Source organism: Pseudonaja textilis, chromosome 1, assembly GCF_049901715.1.
Source record: "Pseudonaja textilis isolate UNSWEBS1 chromosome 1, rPseTex1.2, whole genome shotgun sequence".
NCBI classification, from domain to species: Eukaryota; Metazoa; Chordata; class Lepidosauria; order Squamata; family Elapidae; genus Pseudonaja; species Pseudonaja textilis.
The window spans coordinates 188,261,271-188,280,590 of record NC_141990.1 but is presented as its reverse complement, the minus strand read 5'-3'; the positions used below and the strand labels follow the sequence as shown (position 1 = coordinate 188,280,590).

General features: G+C 47.6%; 1 protein-coding gene across 3 annotated transcripts in view; it reads left to right on the top strand.

Moving 5' to 3' along the window:
• The first annotated feature begins 273 nt into the window (after positions 1 to 273).
• The window catches only part of GAD1 (glutamate decarboxylase 1), a 55,758-nt gene continuing 36,711 nt past the window's right edge, over positions 274 to 19,320 (top strand). The window contains exons 1-3 of one of the 3 annotated variants that reach the window (XM_087919954.1): positions 274 to 460; positions 2,193 to 2,337; positions 6,960 to 7,022. In XM_087919954.1, coding sequence (XP_087776080.1) covers positions 2,268 to 2,337; positions 6,960 to 7,022 — 133 coding nt within the window. In that variant the 5' untranslated portion in view covers positions 274 to 460; positions 2,193 to 2,267. Of the gene's footprint in view, positions 461 to 1,647; positions 1,808 to 2,035; positions 2,161 to 2,192; positions 2,338 to 6,959; positions 7,023 to 19,320 lie in introns of those variants that run through there. The other 2 variants (XM_026696733.2, XM_087919953.1) reach the window with 2 other exon arrangements.

The following is a 19,320-nucleotide window of genomic DNA, read 5'->3' as shown; positions in this document are numbered from 1 at the left end:
TAAAATGCGCGGTAGAAGAGAGCTCGGTTATTTGCAACCCCCAGTCGTGATCTGGCTCCGAACGAGTTCCAAACAGCCGTCACGTGCACCTACCCTACGGGCCTCCTTTCGAAAGCCAGAACACCTGCAAGTCAATCACATTAGCTTGATAACGCGCGTGATTCAACCACCCCCGTTAACACCCTCACGCCTCCCCCACGCTGGGATGGAAGGATCGTGGTGACTTATGTCAGCGTTGCAACAAATCTCAGTCGAGGCTTCTCGCTTTTAAAAAGCAAAGCACTTGGCAGCCCGGGAGGGGAGGTCAGTTCGAATTAAATTCCAGAGCGCCACTGATATTCCGCCGTCGTTTGTGGGGGAAGCTTATAAAGGACCAAGCCTCCTTCTAATATCTCGGCTTTTTCGATCCGATGCGTTTTGGACTCTCGGAGTTTGTTCTCGCGTCCTCTGCCTCTCATTGGTAAGTATTTTGCGATTTGTTTCTCGTATTGCTTTTTATGGCCACTTTCACCCACCTCGGTTTTCTCGTTCGGCTGGAATTTGAGCTCGTTCTCTCTCCACGACGCCGTTTCTGCGCCTTCCTCCTGAATTAAATTCGAATGAAGGCTATTCGGGGAAATATTTGGGAGCGGATGGCGTTGATCATAACCTGTTACTTCACCTCCCGATCTCGGCTCGGGAAAACCCATCCGTTCTCGGCTCCCGGAGTTCAAGAATTGAGGTCATGGGGCGGGGTGGCTGCTGCACGGGAATTCGGTTCGGGAGGCGAATTTAGACCCCAAATTCCAGCCAACCTGCCTTTATATTTTTGCAAGAATGAATGCTTGAACAAAAACTTTTGTGTTTAGAAAGGCAACCTTGACAGAGGTTATTTCCATCGGGCGGGGGAAAAAAAACCCTTCGTACATTTGGTGCCAGCTTGATTCTGTGTGTGTGTGTGTGTGTGTGTGTTTTGTGTTTAATTAACGCGGCGAAACAACTCCGAGACGCCCCAGCGGTGGCGGCGTCCTTAGGAAGAAAAGGAGAGAAATGGGTTGATCCGTTTGTCCCCATCCAGGAACCTTGGAACCCGGAGAGACGGAGTGAAAAACCCTGGCAGAGCCATGGAAAGGCCGAGCGGCTCCCCTCCAACCCAACGCTGGATTATATTTATGAAATCACAAAACCCCGAATTTTGATCATTTTGAAGGCATTGATCCCGAAGGGCGGGCAGTTAGTTATATTCCCGGCTCTTTGGCGCACCTTTGTTTGCCTTCCCAAGGCATTGGGGCTATTTCGCGACCGCAAATTGCTGTGCCGGCCGAATATGTTAGGCTTACCGGTTTATTTTATCCGCATTGGGGGGTTTTCCCCCCACAACTAAACAAACGACAATGTGCCTTCTATATATTTTTTTCATCTGAAATCGAAATAAAATTGGAAGGAAGGAGGTATCTATGCCGCAAAAGTCGCTTACCTAAGAGTATAGGTCTATCAAAATATTCTCTCTCCCTCCCTTTCTATCTCTCTCTCTCTGTGTGTGTGTGTGTGTGTGTGTGTGTGTTCTGAGCATGCTTACTGGAAGTTGGTTTCCCATTTGGCGTGAATCATAATTAGCCTCCTCATCGGCCTTTAATAGAGCTGCCCTAGACGTTCCGGTCAGCTGAATCCATCCTTCTCTCCACCGCCGGCGACACGCCAGTTTATTTCCCATCCCTGCCAGGAGCCAAAAAGGAATGGCTTTTTCAGCTCCTGAGCCCCGTCCAGACAAGCTCCCCTCTCGCCGCGCTTAAGCAGCCAGCGCCGTCTCTTCTAAAACCCGACTTAGGTGTCGTCACCTCCAGCCATTTCTCCCTCCAAATCGCTTTTGTCTGAGAGCAAGATCGGCGAGGCCGTTGCGGGGCTTCGGGGGTGGGGGAGGGGGCGCGCGGAGGCTTTCATAGGGAATCGGGACTCCTCTTCTTGTTCGGGTGTGTATTCACACCTTCCTTTTGTGCAGGCTTCTCTCTTCACACATGCACAGGCGCACCGTCCCCACCCCTCCTCCGACAACAGCCACTTCCCGAGGAGTTTAATAGCATACTGTTGGCTGCAGACCCGTTTTCTGGATGACCCCCCGCCCCAGCTCCCGCGAGGAAAGAGGGAGAGAGAGGCAACGATCCAGGCTCTTCCGCGGAACAGGTTTCTAAACCCGCTTTTCTCTTCCGTTGCAGCCCGTCCTTTTTGGGGGAGACGGAGAAAGATCCAAAGAAGACTCCTGGGACCCAAGGGCTGTGCCTCTGGACCTCATGGCCACCTCGGATCCCTCCTCCTCCAACACCGCTCAGGATCCCAATCCAACTAATTTACGACCCACAAGTAGGTCTCGGGTTTTCGTTTTGCAAACCTCGGCCGTGCATGCGCCCCTCCTTTAAAGCCGGGGCTTCGAGAAAAACAGCCGAGACGCACAAATCTCCCCACCCCACCCTCCCCCAAAAAGACCAACATGGAAGCCTTCTTGGATTCCCCCCTGCGCTAAAACCGAGAGGATGCCGAAAACGAGCTTGGGGAGGGATGTTGGGGGACGGGTAGTGCGTAGTTTTCTTCCTTCCTGAAAACAAAGAAACCTGATGCTGTTCCTAACGAAAGGCGAAGGGAAGGTGTGGAATATCTGGTCTCGCCGCCACCTCCCACCCACCCACACACACACCCTCGCCATTGACTTGGTGCTAGAGGAAAGGGCGGGGGGGGGCGATTCTGCAAACGCCCATGGCCCTTTGTGGATGCCTCGGGTCTCAAAGAGTCCTTCCCCGTTTTTTTCCGCTTCGGCAGCCCTTCCTGAGGGCGCCCGGAAAGGCAGGGCAAGGAAGGGCAGGGCAGAATTGCTCGCTGCCCCGAATTGGAGGGGAGACTGGCAGATGCCAGTGACAGTGATGCTGCAGGTGGCAGGAAGGGAAGGAAGGAAAAGGGAAGGGAAGAGGAGGGGAGGAGGGAAGGAAGGAAGGAAAAGGGAAGGGAAGGAAGGAAAAGGAAGGAAGGAAGGAAGGAAAAGGAAGGAAGGAAGGAAGGAAGGAAAAGGGAAGGAAGGAAGGAAGGAAGGAAGGAAGGAAGGGGAAGGAAGGAAGGAAGGAAGGGAAGGGAAGGAAGGAAGGAAGGAAGGAAGGAAGGAAGGAAGGAAGGAAGGAAGGAAGGAAGGAAGGAAGGAAGGAAGGAAGGAAGGAAAGGGAGGAAGGAAGGAAGGAAGGAAGGAAGGAAGGGAAGGAAGGAAGGAAGGAAGGAAGGAAGGAAGGAAGGAAGGAAGGAAGGAAGGAAGGAAGGAAAAGAAGGAAAGAAAGAAGGAAGGAAGGAAGAAAGAAAGAAAGAAAGAAAGAAAGAAAGAAAGAAAGAAAGAAAGAAAGAAAGAAAGAAAGAAAGAAAGAAAGAAAGAAAGAAAGAAAGAAAGAAAGAAAGGGCTACTCAATTCTTGACTATAGCGCGTTCAGACAGCCACCCAGTTCCCATAGAAGAAATCGAGCTGGAATCGGGCTGCTTGACTTGGTCGCCGGAGACAAAGCGAGGGGGAGGCTGCTCGAATGGGAAAGAAACGAAGCCTGGCGAACCCCGCCAAGCAGAGGGAATCGCGTTTGCCCTAGAAGGGCTTCTCGGGGTTATGAAGCATGAACGCCCAGGCGTCGCTGTGAATAGCAGGGGCGATTTTCAAGGGAAGACTGGGGAGGGGAGGGAGGAGCAGGAGGATGGGCAACCAAACCAAAACCGTCCCTTTACAAAATCTGGACAAGGTTTTTCTGTCTTTTCTCACCCCCCACCCCACCCCACCCCACACACCCTTCCCGGCTGTAAAGGCTGCCTAACTCCCAAAGTGGCCAAACGACACACCGGGTTAGGAATGCTCGTTCATACAGTGCGTTGCTTGGCTCTCTTCCTGGACTTGACAAAAGGAAGAGAGGGGTGTGTGTTGTGTGTGTGTGTGTGTGTCTGTCTGTGTATATTCGCGTGCTCCCCTCGGCAAGCCTTCCCGCCGCCTTCCCGCCATTCAAAGGAATGCGCCTCCCGCCAGGCGCCCCCGGCTGGCAATTATGCCGGGCGCGCAATTCCCGCCCGCGCTCCCGCAAGCCGTTCCCTCTATTGTTTCCCGACGGCTCGCGGGCGCTCCCTCTGCTGCCTCCGAGGTCCCGGTGGGGAAGGCGCCGCGCGCGTGGATGGGATCGGGTGGGGTGGGGGAGGAGGTGGGCTGCTTTATTGCCCTCCTCTTCCTCTCTTTGACGAGCTCCCGCCTCGCCTCTCGGGCTGCCTCGGGCGGGGAGCGAGCGAGGCTGTTTTCCAGTCCTGTCAGAGCTGTTTTCATCGCCTGCCATTCTTTTGCCCGCGCTTCCCTTTGGCTCCCCGCCCCGTCCCCCTCCCCACCCGTTTCTCGCCCTCCCGGCGTCCTTCTTGGCCATTCCAGTCTCCTCTTTTACTTGAGGCAGCCCCCTCCCCCTTTGCCTTTGGTCCTAGGCAGCCCCTTCCCCCTTCCCAGCTCTCTTAGTCAGCAACCCTCGTTTGTCTACCGCCCGCTCAGTGTCATCTCTGCTAACTGTACGATTTGGGGTTTTTTTCTCCCCGTTTTCCTTTCTCACCAGCCTGGCTTGTTTCCTTCGCCTTTCCTTTTTCCTGTCTATTTTTGTACCCTCTCTCCAATTTTCAGAAGACCTCCCTCTTCCAGCCACACTCTTTTTCTGCAAGCTGTCCAGTTTGTTTATTTATTTATTTATTTGTTTGTTTGTTTTTATTTTGTCAAGCGATTGTAAGAGTACAGATATAAGTATAAACATAGCTATGAATACATGAGATGGATACATATACGAAAAATAAAAAGAAACAATAGGGCAGAGAGGTGCGCTTATGCACGCCCCCTATTATATATAGTTGTCTAGATCAGTCTGCTCAAAGAGGATGCCTCCTTGATGAAGTTCAGTTCCCAGCCTGGGAATCCTGATGTTGGAGTCAAGTCCAGTGCATTTGGTGGGCACCAGGTTGGAGAAGGCTGCAACAGGAGGCTCTTTGTCTTTGCCCATCCCTTGCTGCCCCGATAGGTAATCCAAAGAACAAGAAAAGCTTCTAGGCCCGTTGAAAGCAAAGGACTGAAGGCAGAGGGTGGGTGGAGCCAAAGTCCAGGACCTTCCTTTCAGAGCTCCTCCCCCTTCTATTCAGTTCCCAAGAAGCAATAAGAAGACACTGTCTTTTGGTCCTTGGGCTGTTTCTATTTTCTTACATGCTGTTTTGAAATTGTGGAACCCATCAGACTTGCATGGAAATATGAGCCAATAGTGTCATTTAATAACCATTCTCAAAGTGTGTGAAGTCCTTCAAGACTAGGGTAGGTTACAATTGAGTTACAAAGGTCAAAAGTATTCAGAATATTTCCACGATGCTTTTGCAATATTAATTTAAATGGATCTTGCCTTAAATTTATTTGGGGAAAACTTCCCAATGTCATGTAAGACCTATCTGGATCTTTCTTCAAATCTTAAGTGGTGTACTCTACATTTTAATCTCATCATTCACTTCCTATTAGGATCCTGGTGTGTGGTCCATATGACAACATCACAAATACTCATCTGAAAGCCAAATTGATTTAGTAAAAGTAACACCTCACTAACCTCATTTTAATGGAGACTGTAGCCTTTTTATACTTTTATTTATTGGACAGCCTTTTGGTCCAATGGAGTTTCCAAGGCATCAGTAATCTTTTTTCCCCCTTGAATCAGTTGAATGTCCTTTGCATATTCCTTCTTTTAATCCACTTTTGGGTCATTTGCTTGTCATTCTCTTGTCATTTTTCCTTCACTTCTTATCCCCATACTCTGTGAGGTACTGGGAAATTGAAAGCAGGAGGAGGCATCCATTCCTAGCAGAATAAGTCTTTTTTTTTTTTCTCTGCTGGATAAGCTACACTTGATGTTGTGTACGACCCACCTTCTTGGCAAAGTCGTGATTCCCATTTAAAACAAAACAAAAAACAAGGAAGTGGGTTGCCTGAAGGCCATCAGCTCCTCCCTTGCTTTCAGCACCTCCTGGAATGGACAGCGCAACGCGCGCTTCAGGAGTGGGGCAGAGGAAGAAGGTCGGTGGGAGGGGGAGGGGGCGAAGAGAGCAGGCCGGATGAAAGGGGGTGTCTCGAAAAGGGGGGAGCAAGCGGACGTGAGAGGCCTTTTAATGTGCCACCCTGACTCGTCAGTCGCCTGCAACCTAGTCATGCAAGTCTGATCATCTAGTCAAAGACTATTGTTCACCCAATTAATTCTTGAACTCTTCCATGACCCCATTTCATGCTAGTTTATTTTAAGCTGCCACTTTCATGGAAGCCTGCCAGTAAATTATTAGGAGATCGGATCTCTCCCAGCTGCCGGTTTCTTCCTGATAGGACCTCTTTGGCCACTGAGCCTTGAAACCACCGCTTGTCCACACGCGTGCCCGTCAATCAAGTCTCCCATCACCGCCTCCTCCGCTGTGGGTTCCAGTATTGCGGAGCTTAAAGCGTTGTTAGCAAAAAAAAAAAAAAAAAAAGTAAAACTAGAACAAAACCAAAACAGCTGCTCTCCCACACAAGTCACACCAAGCTCTGATGCCTTCCATAGCCTCAATCCCAGGACACGGTATAAAAAGCTATTAATGCTCTATTTATATGGATGGTTAAAATCGTCTTAATTCGCGGTGGGGGGTGAGGGGAAATAGAGGAAGCAGAGATAGAGATAAATTAGATTTGTACGCCACTGGTGCCCACTATATCGGCACTTCTTCCCACGCCCGACCCCCCCCAAAAAAAAACAACAAAGTTCCAGCTTGAACCATGAGACTTTGTCCCACACCTTTTCCTAAACATTCTGCTTCTGTGCTGGTTTTGTGAAATCTCGCGTGTAGATTTGCTAATCTGCCAGATAGGAATTGCAAGACGGCACGTGAGGTATCCGTTCGCTTCTGCAGGAAGTAATTTTTTGTTTGTTTGTTTCTATTCCCTTTAGCCTATGACACCTGGTGTGGTGTAGCTCATGGCTGCACGAAGAAAATCGGGCTCAAGATATGCGGTAAGTGAAAAGGGGCCCCAAAGGGAAAAACCAAGAATTTCACACTTTTCTCACCCAACTCCCTCTTACCCACATACACGCAACTGGATACCCGCGTCCTCCTTTATGCATTGCCTTGAATCTGTAATCCCTCATGAAGCTTTTAATCTTTCATAATAATAATAATAATATTTTTTTTTAAAAAAAAATCCGGGAGGCCTGAAGGAACTAGGTTGGTTGGCAAGGAAAGTAGGCTATCTTCTTTTATCTTGAGACGAGGCAGAGGCGGAATGAAGCTGCCAAGAGGTGCTCCTCCTCCCTCCTCCCACGGAGAAGTTTAACAAGGCAGCCGCTAGCTAGACTCTTCTTTTGGAAGAGAAGTGGGGGGGCGGGGGGGACGGGGAGGGACGGATCGGAGGAGAATCCCATTTGCTTTTCCCTCCTGGGTCGGAATCGGGTGCTGGGATCGAGACTCTTGCGCCACCTACTGGTCAACGTGAGCGAAACTGTGGACGCGGCGGGCGATTTTCCCCATACAACATAGATTTGAAGGAGATTGAGTGGCGGCGATGCAAAGGAGCTTTCACAGCAACCGGAAAGTCGCGGGGAGGGATTTTTAGGAACAGAAGTTGCACTGGTGGCGAGGGGAAGGTTGGTGGGTAGGAAGTCGGGGGTGCGGCAGGTGCTTATGCGTAGCGGAACCCAGGTATAAGGTTTCCCTCCTAAGCAGGGGGGTTGGGACGAAGACCTCTAGGGGTCCCTTTCCCACTCGCTTTATTTTCTTCTTCAATGGGAATCGTCTTTGAGAGAGAGAAGAGCCGGGAGGAACGAGTGGAAAACTGGATTGCAGCCCAGAAAGGGGTGTGTAAGGGCCTTAGATGTGCGGAGTAGTAGCTGCTCTGCGGGTTTGGCTTTCCGGAGGTGGGGTTTTTCGAGGAGATCAACCCCGGCTCCCTAACTGCTCCTTTTGTATCGCGACTCCCAAGGTCCGCTCTCCATCAGGAAGGCTCCCCCGATGGCCATCCGGGAAGGGGGGCGGGAGTGTTGGCAGAGCCGGAGAAAGTGCCAGGGCGGCGGGAGGGAACTTGAGCGCAGTTCTCTTTGTCTGAAACGTTTTCAACCTTATCGGCCCGGAAAATACAGATCTCCTGGGGGAGGAAGATTAACGAGGGCCTGATTAAAAGAGCCATTCGTCAGGCTGCTGCGCCTGGAGATAGGGACTGGCCTCCCGCCCGCCTCCGAAGGAAGGAAAAAAGGCAGCGGAAGAGCTGGATACCATCAGATTGCATCCTCTACCGCTGGAGATCCCGGGGAGGGTTGCAAGGCATCTGCCTGGGCCTAAGTTTCGCTCTAGGGCCTCCTTCCTGCCAGCGAGAGAGCCCCGAGTTTTCTTCATTTATCCATGTAAATTATAAAGGCCTTTTCGGAACACACACACACACACACCGTATCTGCTTGGAATTTCAACCTTACTGCATTTTGTGGAGCCAAACTCACCTAACTAATATATATATATATATATCCATAAAAATTTGCCTGCTGGTTTGGGCATTCTTTGTTTGTGGGCAAAGCAAGAGATTTCCGACTGCTAAGCAGGAGCACAGCTATCAAGATCTCGTTCAGAGGGTTAGAAAGAGGGAGAAGAAACTCGCGGAGCTCATACTTAATTTGTGGCCAGGAACCACCGGTCAATGTTGGTGCCATTTAGGCTATTTCTTCTTTCACGAATAGCCCTTTGTAGTTTTAGACCGTTTTCCTGCCAGTCCCTTCAACGGCTAAAGGGTGCTAGAGGGTTACACACACACACCCGCCCTGCCTCACCCCTCCCCACTCATCCCCATATTTTAATCCAACTCGGCAGAACAAGATTCCCCATTGATCCAGCTCAGGGGTCTCCAACCTTGGCCCCTTTAAGCCTGGAGGACTTCAACTCCCAGAATTCCCCAGCTGGTTGAAGGCCTCCAGGCTTAAAGGGGCCAAGGTTGGAGACCCCTGGGATGCCAGCTGATTCGGATTGGTACACTACAACAGTTTCTAAGCCAGCAAGTCCCTTCTCCGAGCCAAAGAAGCCGGGGTTCCACTTCGGCGCGCACTGGCTGCTTGGGAAGAGGCTCAGCTGTCAGCTGGATAGAAAGAACACAAGTGCCGTCCAGGTGGCATCGGTTGGCGGCACCAAGAGGCTTCTTTCACTCCGGATTCTTCTTTCAATCCGTCTCAACGGCCGGATATCCAGCTCATTGGAGTTGTGAAGGACGAATGAGCCTCTCCAGCCAATCCAGCGATCTGCCAGGGGGACTCTCGGAGCGAGGCGGGGGGCGCAATGGGCAGCTGGGCGTCCCTCCCCTGCGGGAAATGGCCAGTTCTCACGACCAAAAAACGAAGTCGTGTTGGTCAAGATTCAAGAAGGGCGCCCCCCACTCCCGGGCCTCTGCCAGATCCATGGGCGGTCCTCGGGTGACCCGTGACTGGATTGGCTTTGTGGCTGACCCTGCGGCCTCTTTCGAAAACGAGAGAGGGACGCGAGACCGACCCACGCGGAAGAGAGAACGGCCTGCGGAAAGGGACGTTGCAACTTGCCCACCTGAAAGGCCGCCAAAAGCTAAAAGCAGCCGAGATGCGGAGTTTTTTCAGTGGGTTCGGTCCTGTCGGGCCTTCCTCCCGAAACTCTCCAATCAAAACCGAAGGCGCGGCGGGCCTTCCCAGCCCATGGGTGGGGCCGGAGAGCCCGCTTGAAGGACGGCATCTCAAGGCAAGCGAGGAGCCAGGGTCTCTTTCACAAGGAGACTCAACCCTGAAGTCTGTGAGCTGCCTTCTTGGCCGTCGGCTTTCCGCTCCTTTTCGGAAGGCGCCTCAGAACGGGAATTACATCAGTAAAGGCAATTCTGACCAAAGCAGGCCAGGGCTACTACCAAAACCCCGCAGGGAGGAACCAAAACTTTTCGTTCAAGAAGCAATTCAACCCCGTTATCTTTTCTCTTATCTTTCTCCTTCTCCTTTTTTTTTCCTTTTGGAAGAGGGAGGGGGGAGGATCCTCAGGATCCTGAGCGAGCGCTTAAGCGCAATGTTTGTTTGTTTCTTAACTTACTGCAGAGGGATCGGTCTGTCATCTCCACTAATATTCGATGAACTCTAACCAACGTGCCTAACTAGAATATTGGCCATGTTCTTCAGCTTTCGGGTTATGTTTTGAAGTTATTCTCCGACCGAGTGATATATAATTTTCGGTCTTGAGAACTAGAAGCTTGGCAGATTCCTGTTCTCTAGCAGGAAAGGAGAGAGAGGGAGGGGGAGGGGAGGGAGGGAGGGAGAGAGAGAGAGAGAGAGAGAGAGAGAGAGAGAGAGAGAGAGAGAGAGAGGATCCGTCCCAGAAATGGCAAGGGGAATTCTAGCTGTGCAAACGCACCTCATTCCAGGGGATTTCAGCCTTCTGGGTCTCGGGACCGAAATGGCAACTTGGGGGCTGCAGGTCACTTTGGATGCAAACTTGTTCGCTGAGCTGTGATTGAATTTGGCGGGGTCCTTTCTCAATAGCGATTTCTAGAATTGAGATGGTTCTATCCAAGTACAAGCGCATTCTGTTGGAAGTGAACTTTGCTGAGAATAATCCAATTTACTTTTATTTATTTTTTTTGGAACAAGCTGACTTTCTCAATACATCGAGCCTATCTGAATTTTTATGGAGGAAATAGATATGCTGAATTTTTACTTATACATGAAATAAGTGCACAACGAAAGCAGAATTAGCAATTATGCACCTCCCCCCCCCCCCACTTCCAAATAAAGAGCAAGGAAATTGTTTCCTGTCTCGTATATCAACCATAGGAGGCCGAGCAATACTTTAGCGGGATGATAACTGACAAAGGATATGAGCTTTGTGCTTCAGCGGAGGCTTAAATCACTTGAAACATCATAATTAAACTCAATAAAAACTAATCAAAGCTCAACCCTAAAAACAAGTCTACTAATTCAAATATCTTTGGGATCGTTTGAGGTAATATATAAAAAGGGGGAATGTGTTCAAAATGCAAATAACCCAAATTAAATAGGTTTAAATTTGTACTAACTGGCTTGTTTCCCTTGAGTGACTAAATATCACCTCCGTAAAAAAACGAGGAAAGAACAGGTAATTATCAGCATGAAGCAACACAACCTAATGTCCCTCTTTTGATGTCAACGGTGTTATCCACAACTCTGATTCTTTCTGAATTGGGCTCAGATGCTTGCTTTCCTTTTTTGACCCTTCTTTGTTCTTCCCAGAAAGAAAAAGAGCCAATTTCCCTACTAGGCATTTTTTTTCTACACCAACAAGAAAAATAATGCCCTTTTTGATTTCTGTTCAAATGTGTCAGTGACTAGAAAAGACTGTTTTTGTTTGAGATAAACCAGAGTTGACCTGTAATTTATGTTCATGATGCCTCTAGGGCTCATTTCCCAAGCATAATTATTAATATAGCCAAATACCACCTTCTCCTTCTCCTTCTCCTCCCTCCCTCCCTCCCTCCCTCCCCTCCCTCCCTCCCTCCCTCCCTCCCTCCCTCCCTCCCTCCCTTCCTTCCTTCCTTCCTTCCTTCCTTCTTGTATTTACCTCTCCGTCTAAGGAACCCACAGTCAAGAAACATGTTGCTTGATTTATAGTCAACAAATGAACTGGAATTTTTTTTAAAAAAAAAATCTGGCTGGCCAATTAGAAAGTAATCAAGTCTAGATCATCTGCATAACTTTCCTAATTGGCCACGCTCTCCCTTAGGTAGCATAGGCTTTGTCCAATGAAGCTTTAGAGAGTATCCCAACATTCTATATGAGATTTCAAAGAAAAAGAAATTTAGGTTTCTGGCAGCTGCCTGAGGTTTTGTAACATTTACCTTGACTGCTGGAATGCAATTGGCATGAGGTCTGCTGCAATAAATCAAGATGAAATCATCCAACGTGAATTCCAGCTATTTGGAAATAGAAATAAATATGTTTGGGATGTTGATAGAAAAGTTCTTTTATCGGGTTTCTCAAAATGGAGGCTTAATTTCTAAAACGAGAGGGCTTAACTTAATCTGTCAGAGACTGGATCAGAAATCAGTGCTTTTGCTCTAAACTTGCCTCATTGGCATTCGGCATCTATGATTACGTAGTAGTGATGAGGTGAAAATATTTTGCATCTGCTCAGAAATTCTGTTATGTGATATATGGCTTTCAAAACGGATGAGTCTTGGCATTTACCCCTGCTGAGTGATTGGTCTTTGGGAAAACCCTAGCCCAAAAGTAAGGCATAGAATGAATGTTCCCAATTATTCGTAAGGAAAACAGTGGACAACTCTATGTATTATACTTCAGGTTTGCATGATACACTACTAGGCTAAGTGAAAATAGGATTGAGTAGTTTACGGTTTAGCATGTTTTGGGACCCCAGCCTCTATCTATACCTATTATTTTCTGGGTATCGTTTCAGTCATAACATGGCTTGTTTATTTGTTCTGATGTAACCTTCATGAATGCAACCACTGCATTTTAAAATCTGGCTTTTGGATTTAGCATTTGGTGTGAAACCCTCCAAGAGACCCAAATTATTTATTTGAAGATTTTCCCAGCAGCCCATCTAAGATTTTACTTTGGTGCAGATGCAACCTTGCTATTCCTGCCCCCCACCCCTTGCTATTTTCTCCTCCCTCCCAGTTCTTGGAAATTTAAATGCTTGCAATTCTTTTGTAAACTTCATGGCCTAATAAAAACATTGTCCAAATATGGTGACTCAGAACTTCATTCTGCTCGCTTTAAGAATACTTACTTTTCAGTAAGGCTAAAAAGTATTGCACTTTGAGATAAGTGTCTCAAAGACAGCCCCAAAATATATCTGAATTTAAAAAAAATCTCTATACCATCAAATGGAGCCAGGAAGTCATTTTCCTTTCCTGTGTTCTGCTCCCACCCTATAAACTTCCTTTTCAATCATGGACAATTTTCTCCCCCTTTTTATTTCATAGGGCTCAGCATTTGAAGCTAAAGCAAATGAACCATACACAGAGAATTTCTCCCTTTCCCTCTCAATTTATACATAGAAGTTGCCATTTTATAAATATGCATCTCATTAGCTAATATTATTTCCTTCTTGGCCCCAAGTCCTTTAAAACCTGCTTTGAATAAAATTGATTTTCTTATTATTATTTTTTTAAAAAAACGCTTTACAGAGGCAAAGCCAATCAAACCTCATTACCCTCCAGGAAAGGAAAGGGATAGACAATCTATTGTAAAGTAATTGCCTAATCTGTACTTATTACTTTAACCTCATGAAGATGCAACCACTTGGTTAATGCATTAGTGGAAGATTTCCTGATATATCATCTTCATAGAAGCCTGGCTCATTTTTTAGAATAACTGGGTTGCTCTGTATTCAAGGAGTAGAGAGCAGCCCTAATTGGCTGTGGGCAAAGTCCCTGGGTTTGTTTTAATTCACCCTTCTTTCAAAATCTGTGTTTATCCAGTTTCTAGAAAGGAAATAATTACCAAGATAGTTCAGTGATGGTTATCAATTAGCCTGGCCAAGAAAGGTAGAAAATCCACATTAAGGGGCTTCGTATTTTTGATCCCTTGCATATCTAACATTCCTAGGAGATAAAAAGAGATAAAATCTCTTTTAAGTCAAGCTCATCCATGTAAGGGTTTTTTTTGTTTTTGTTTTTTGCCCACAATGCTCAAGTGGTTGCCCACTGCTATCTTCTGGGATGTTTTTGATATCCGTGTCTTGTCCTCAAATCTGTCTTTTCCTAGTGATCTCCCATCCAAGTAATAACCAGGTTCAATTTGCTTAACTTCTGAGCCAAGGCAAGGTTAGCCCTGTGCTACCAGGTGCTGGTTTCTGATGAGTGGAAGGCAGCAAAAGTGAAGGTGATTTGCTTTCTAAGTTTCAAGGCTGACATGCTTAACTCTGGGCTAGACTGTGTATTATTTCCTGGGCATTAATCCCAGTAGCCATGACCAAAAGGCCCTCTTGGCAAAAGCTGGTGGGATTTGCAGCCCTAGAGATCTGGAGAATAAGAGATGGGCAATGGCAACTCATAAGTTGATGTTTTAAACAAGTTTAAAAGTTTAATTATTGTTCCATTCATATCCTATTTTAACATCGTTTGGGGAGATTTTGTTTCAAGCCGGAGACCTGCTTAGCTTTTCCTTCACACCTAATGAAGGTCACGTCTAATAATAAAGGATAATCTTTAACCTGGCATAGAACACATGTTTGGCTGAATTTCAATTGCAGGTGGCAGTGATGGTGTGGAACAAACAGCACTTGTATTTATACATCATTTAGCAAAATAATAATAAAGAAGCTAAAATTTGTGTTTAATGCTTAGGGTTTGAATAGAAAAGGTCCAATTACATTTTCTTAGTCAATGGCCATGTTAACTCACCAAGGTTTCCTAACTAGTTTTACTGAATAAATCAGGCTGGTTAAGTTCAGAGAGCACACAAACCACAAATAAGCCAGCTTAAAATTGATTACTCTTATAGTCTGAGCCTACTAGCTATTAACTGATTTCACACATTACACTAATTCCAATTTTTAAAAATATGTTATGATGTCGGCTGAATATTCTTTCTACCTTTTATTTAGAAGTTTAAGACAGCATACAAGGTGATCACTTTATTTCAGCACCTTAACCACTAAGCCTTAACTGGCTTTGGTTAAATGGTTGTCCATAATTAAGCTATAATTGGATGGCTTCACATATTGAGGGTAGGCTAAAGCCAGTTTTTTAAATTATAGCCTGGAATGACTGAATCCCATAACTGAGAGAGTGTGGGCCAGTTAGTCTTAATTTTGCCCACCAAAGACTGAACAGCCATGAAATGTAACCGGCAGGATTTTGGACCAGTCAGTGATTGGAAAACCTGGCCACTTCCTCCCAACCTGGTCCCCCTCACAAGCTGTTATTTGGGTGGTGGCAGAGAATCTCTCAATTAGACAAGAACTGAACTAGGTGTCCTTAGTACCTTGGGGGAACAGTCATTGTTTAAAATAAGCAAAACTCTGGAGCTTGGAAGTGATCAATTAACCCGGATCTATTTTTCAAGAAAACTGGGAAAATGGCAGCAATACTGCCAGGACAGCTTCAGGTGCAAAGGATCAGAAACCCATTGGTAAGACTGCAGCAGCATAGAAGATTCATTCAAGCCTCTATGTAAGAAATTGGTTAACTAAAGTTCAACACTAAATTGGTAACAGATAAGGGTCAACAGAATTCAGATAGAATAGAATACTTTATTGGCCAAGTGTGATTGGACACACAAGGAATTTGTCTTGATGCAAATGCTCTCAGTGTACATAAAAGGAAAGATACATTCGTCAAGAGTCAAGAATCATAAGGTACAATACTTAATAATAGTCACAGGGTACAATAAGCAATCAAATCATACTAGGAAACAGTCAAAAATTGTTAGGATACAAGCAACAAGGTTACAGTCATACAGTCATAAGTGGGAGGAAATGGGTGAAAGGAAGGATGGGAGGATTAATAGTAATAGTAATACAGGCTTAGTAAATAGTTGGACAGTGTTGAGGGAATTATTTGTTTACAGCGTGATGGCACTGGGGGAAAACTCTCCTTGTGTCCAGTTGTTCTGATGTGCAGTGCTCTAGAGCGTCGTTTTGAGGGAAGGAGTTGAAACAGTTTATGTCCGGGATGTGAGGCATCTGTAGATGTTTTCACAGCCCTCTTTTTGACTTGTGCAGTATACAGGTCCTCGATTGAAGGCAGGTGGGTAGCCATTGTTTTTTCTGCAGTCCTAATTATCCTCTGAAGTCTGTGTTAGATAAGGAGGCGTTGGAGCGCTTGTGGGGATGCAAGGAATCTAAACTAATGACAGACTTAACTCCGCCCCTCAGCTCGGCCTGCTCTTCTCCTACAGCAGCTCCCCCCCGCTGGTAGAAAAAGCACAATCTTCGTAGCATCAGGGGGTGAGGGGAACTGATTCAGAACAGCAGATGTGGGCAGCCTTGCTTAGCACCGACTGGATCGCTTCTAAGGACCACGCCTCTCCTTCCTTTGGCTTCCCCAAGTTTCGCGGTGAGGCAAAGAGTGAGCAGAGGCGCCTCCCTTCCTCCGCCACTTTATCTCCCTTGTGGGGCTCGGGGACGGGCGCTAGGTGAGCCCGCGGGGGAAAGAGGACTGCGCTCACACAATGGATTGTCCACCCCATTTCTCTCTTTATTATTTCGGCGAAATTTCTTCGCATCCAGGTGAGAAATAGTTCCCTCTCCAAGACCTGGTTTAATTTCGCATTTCAAAGACTCCGTCCTGCAACACCCGCATTTTTTTAAAAAGTATCTTCCAAGTTGTTGCCACCGCTTCCCGTAATAAGTAAAGAGAGGCTTCGTGTCTAACGATTCCCCCACCCCCCTTCAAAAGCCCCTTTCTCGGCTGTGTTGGAATTGCAGATCCTAGGGCAAAGGCCCCGCTGGCTTTGAAGATTCCGAGGGGCGCGAGGCTGGAGAAGGAGAGTCTAATTTAACCCTAAGAAAAGCAGAGGCTTCGGGTCCTCCTTAGGCATGACGCCATCTGAGTTACCTTGGGCCAGTCGAGAGAGAGGTGGGGGGTCGACGCTGATTTGAAGGAGAAGGAAGGAAGGAAGGAAGGAAGGAAGAGAAAGAAAGGATAGATCAACACTTATTCAAAGGAAAAACAAAGAAAAAGAAAAGGAAAGAAAAAGGAAAGAAAGAATCAACACTGATTCAAAGGGCCTTCCTTCCTTCCTTCCTTCCCCTTGCCTCCTTCCTTCCTTCCTTCATTGCCTCCTTCCTTCCTTTGCCTTCCTTCCTTCCTTCCTTCTTCCTTCCTTCCTCCTTCCTTCCTTCCTTCCTTCCTTCCTTCCTTCCTTCCTTCCTTCCTTCCTTCCTTCCTTCCTTCCTTCCTTCCATTGCCTCCTTCCTTCCTTTTATTGCTTGCTTGCTTGCTTCCTTCCTTCCTTCCTTCCTTCCTTCCTTCCTTTCGATTGCCTCCTTCCTCCCTCCCTCCCTTCGGATCCCAGAAACCTCCTCAGGCTAATAAATGTCGTCCTCTGAGGAAAACGTCCTCTCAGCAAGGCGGTGAATGGCTTTACTCAAAGGGAAACTTGGGAGTTGGGAGCCTTCCCAGTATCACCTTCAAAAGAGGGGAGGGGGGTGAAAACCCGATTCTCTTTAAGGCTGACAAGATGGTCCCGCTTGCTTTTCATCTCCCTATCCTTCCCGGCTGGAAAAAAAAAGTAAATACGGCCAAATTGAATAAGGCTGAGGCGGGGAGGGCTTAGCTTGCACCGTTGTGGTAATGGGGCATCTATTTCTCCGGAACGGAAAGGAACCAGAGGTGGTATTCAGCAGATTCTGACCAGTTCTGGAGAACCATTAGCGGAAATTTTGAGTAGTTCGGAAAACCGGCAAATCCCACCTCTGACTGGAGAGTTTACAGTGTCCTTCCCCTGCCACGCCCACCAAGCCACGCCCTCAGAACTGGTAGTAAAATTTTTTGAATCCCGCCACTGAAAGGAACCCCATCGAAAGCCCTGCGAGAAGAGGTCGAGGTGAGGCCAAGTATGCCAGAGTTCAGTTCTTGCTGTCAGGCAAAGATTTAAAGTCTTCTGGGAAGGTGTTTTTTTTTTTCTCCTGTCAGCGCCTCCATAAACAGTGACACTTGGCTCTTCCCTCTCTCCGACCTTCCTAGCTAAGGCGAGTTCCGGAGAAATTAGATTGGGGGGTGGGGTGGGGGTGGCTTCCTCACTGTAAGATCTGTCCAACCGGACAAAATGTGGAGATTGTGGGACCTCCATCTCTTGGGGTTTTTAAAAGGGGTCTGGGCAACTAATTCTGGTGCATTGTTTCATTCGTTTTCCTGCACATTACCGACTAGATAACCTTTAGGGTCCCTTCCAACTCTACAAATCTATCCTCCATCCATCCACTTTACAATGCTATGATCTTCTATGATAGAAGCAACGGAGAACCAAGGGGAGATTTCGTGACAGTTAGAACAATTCATCAAATGGAACGACTTGCCTTCAACACCGGAGGTTCTTAAGAAGGGATTGGACTGTCTTTTGTCCGAAATAGTACAGGGTTTCCTGCCTGAGAAAGGGGGTGGACTAGAAGACCTCCCAAGCCCCTTTCAACTCTGATATTCTACCAATTGAGAAGACGCTTTCGGGTATAGATGCATCTATCTTTGATCTGTTTACCTCCTTCCCCCTCTGCCCTGGGGCTACATCGCGGTCGGGTGGATGATCAGATAGATAGATAGATAGATAGATAGATAGATAGATAGATAGATAGATAGATAGATAGAAAGAACACAAATATACAAAAATCTCTTTCGATTTTAATTTTCTCAAGCCTTTTTCTTTTGAGAACCTTACCTGGCGTTATCTTTTCGGCGTGCTTCTCTGTTTTCAACCTGGGGCCACTGTGTATTCCGTTTGATTTCACGGGTGTGTGATTGTGATGAATCCTTATAATAGGACAGAGTTCTAAATAGCAGCTAGTCTCATTATATTTGGGGACCGAGGCTGCAGGCTGACTGGTGTTTGGGATGAGGTCACTCCAAACACAAGAACGGTTGTGGCATCCCTAAGACGCCAGGTGTGTAGAAAGGGGCATCCTGGGCTTCCTTTGCAAGAGGGATGAGCCACCACCGGTGGTTGATCGAACTACAAATCCAAGGGTCCTTCACTTTTTGGGGGCAGGCTGGATGGACTTCTGGCATTGTAGTTCAACCACATCTGAAGGAAGCCGCCCATCCTGCGTGTATTTCATGGGGTTCTGCCCTGCGTCCTCCATAATCCTCCCGGGTGGTTTCTGAGAAGGCGTCGTCCTTGTTTTTCCCAAACCGTTGGCTTCAAACTTGACAGCTTTGAAGTCGTGTGGACTTCAACTCCCAGAATTCCTCCTCCAGTCAGGGTAGCTCAGGAATTCTGGGAGTTGAAGTCCACCAGTCTCAAAACTTGCCAAGTTTGAAGACCCTTGGACTTTCGCCCCTCTGCCCTAAAGCCCTCTCCATTTCAGTCTGTGGGGCGAAAAGCCACCCTTGCCTCGTCCGGAATGTCCCCTTTTTGTGACCAAAGATGACCTCCAAGCCAAAGACGAGAAGGCATGGGCGATCATCCACTCCCCCCTCCCGTCCCATGCCTTTCCCCTGTCGGGAGGGGGGGTCTCCTCCCCGCGGGCTCCTTCCCTCTCCCTATAAATCCATCTCCCGGACAACGGGGAGGGAGGGAGGGAGAGAGAGGCGCTCTGGGCAGAGCTGGTCGCCCGTGGGAACGTCCCAGGGACCCCTTTCCGCGGGAGGGTGTGCATGCAGCTGCTGGC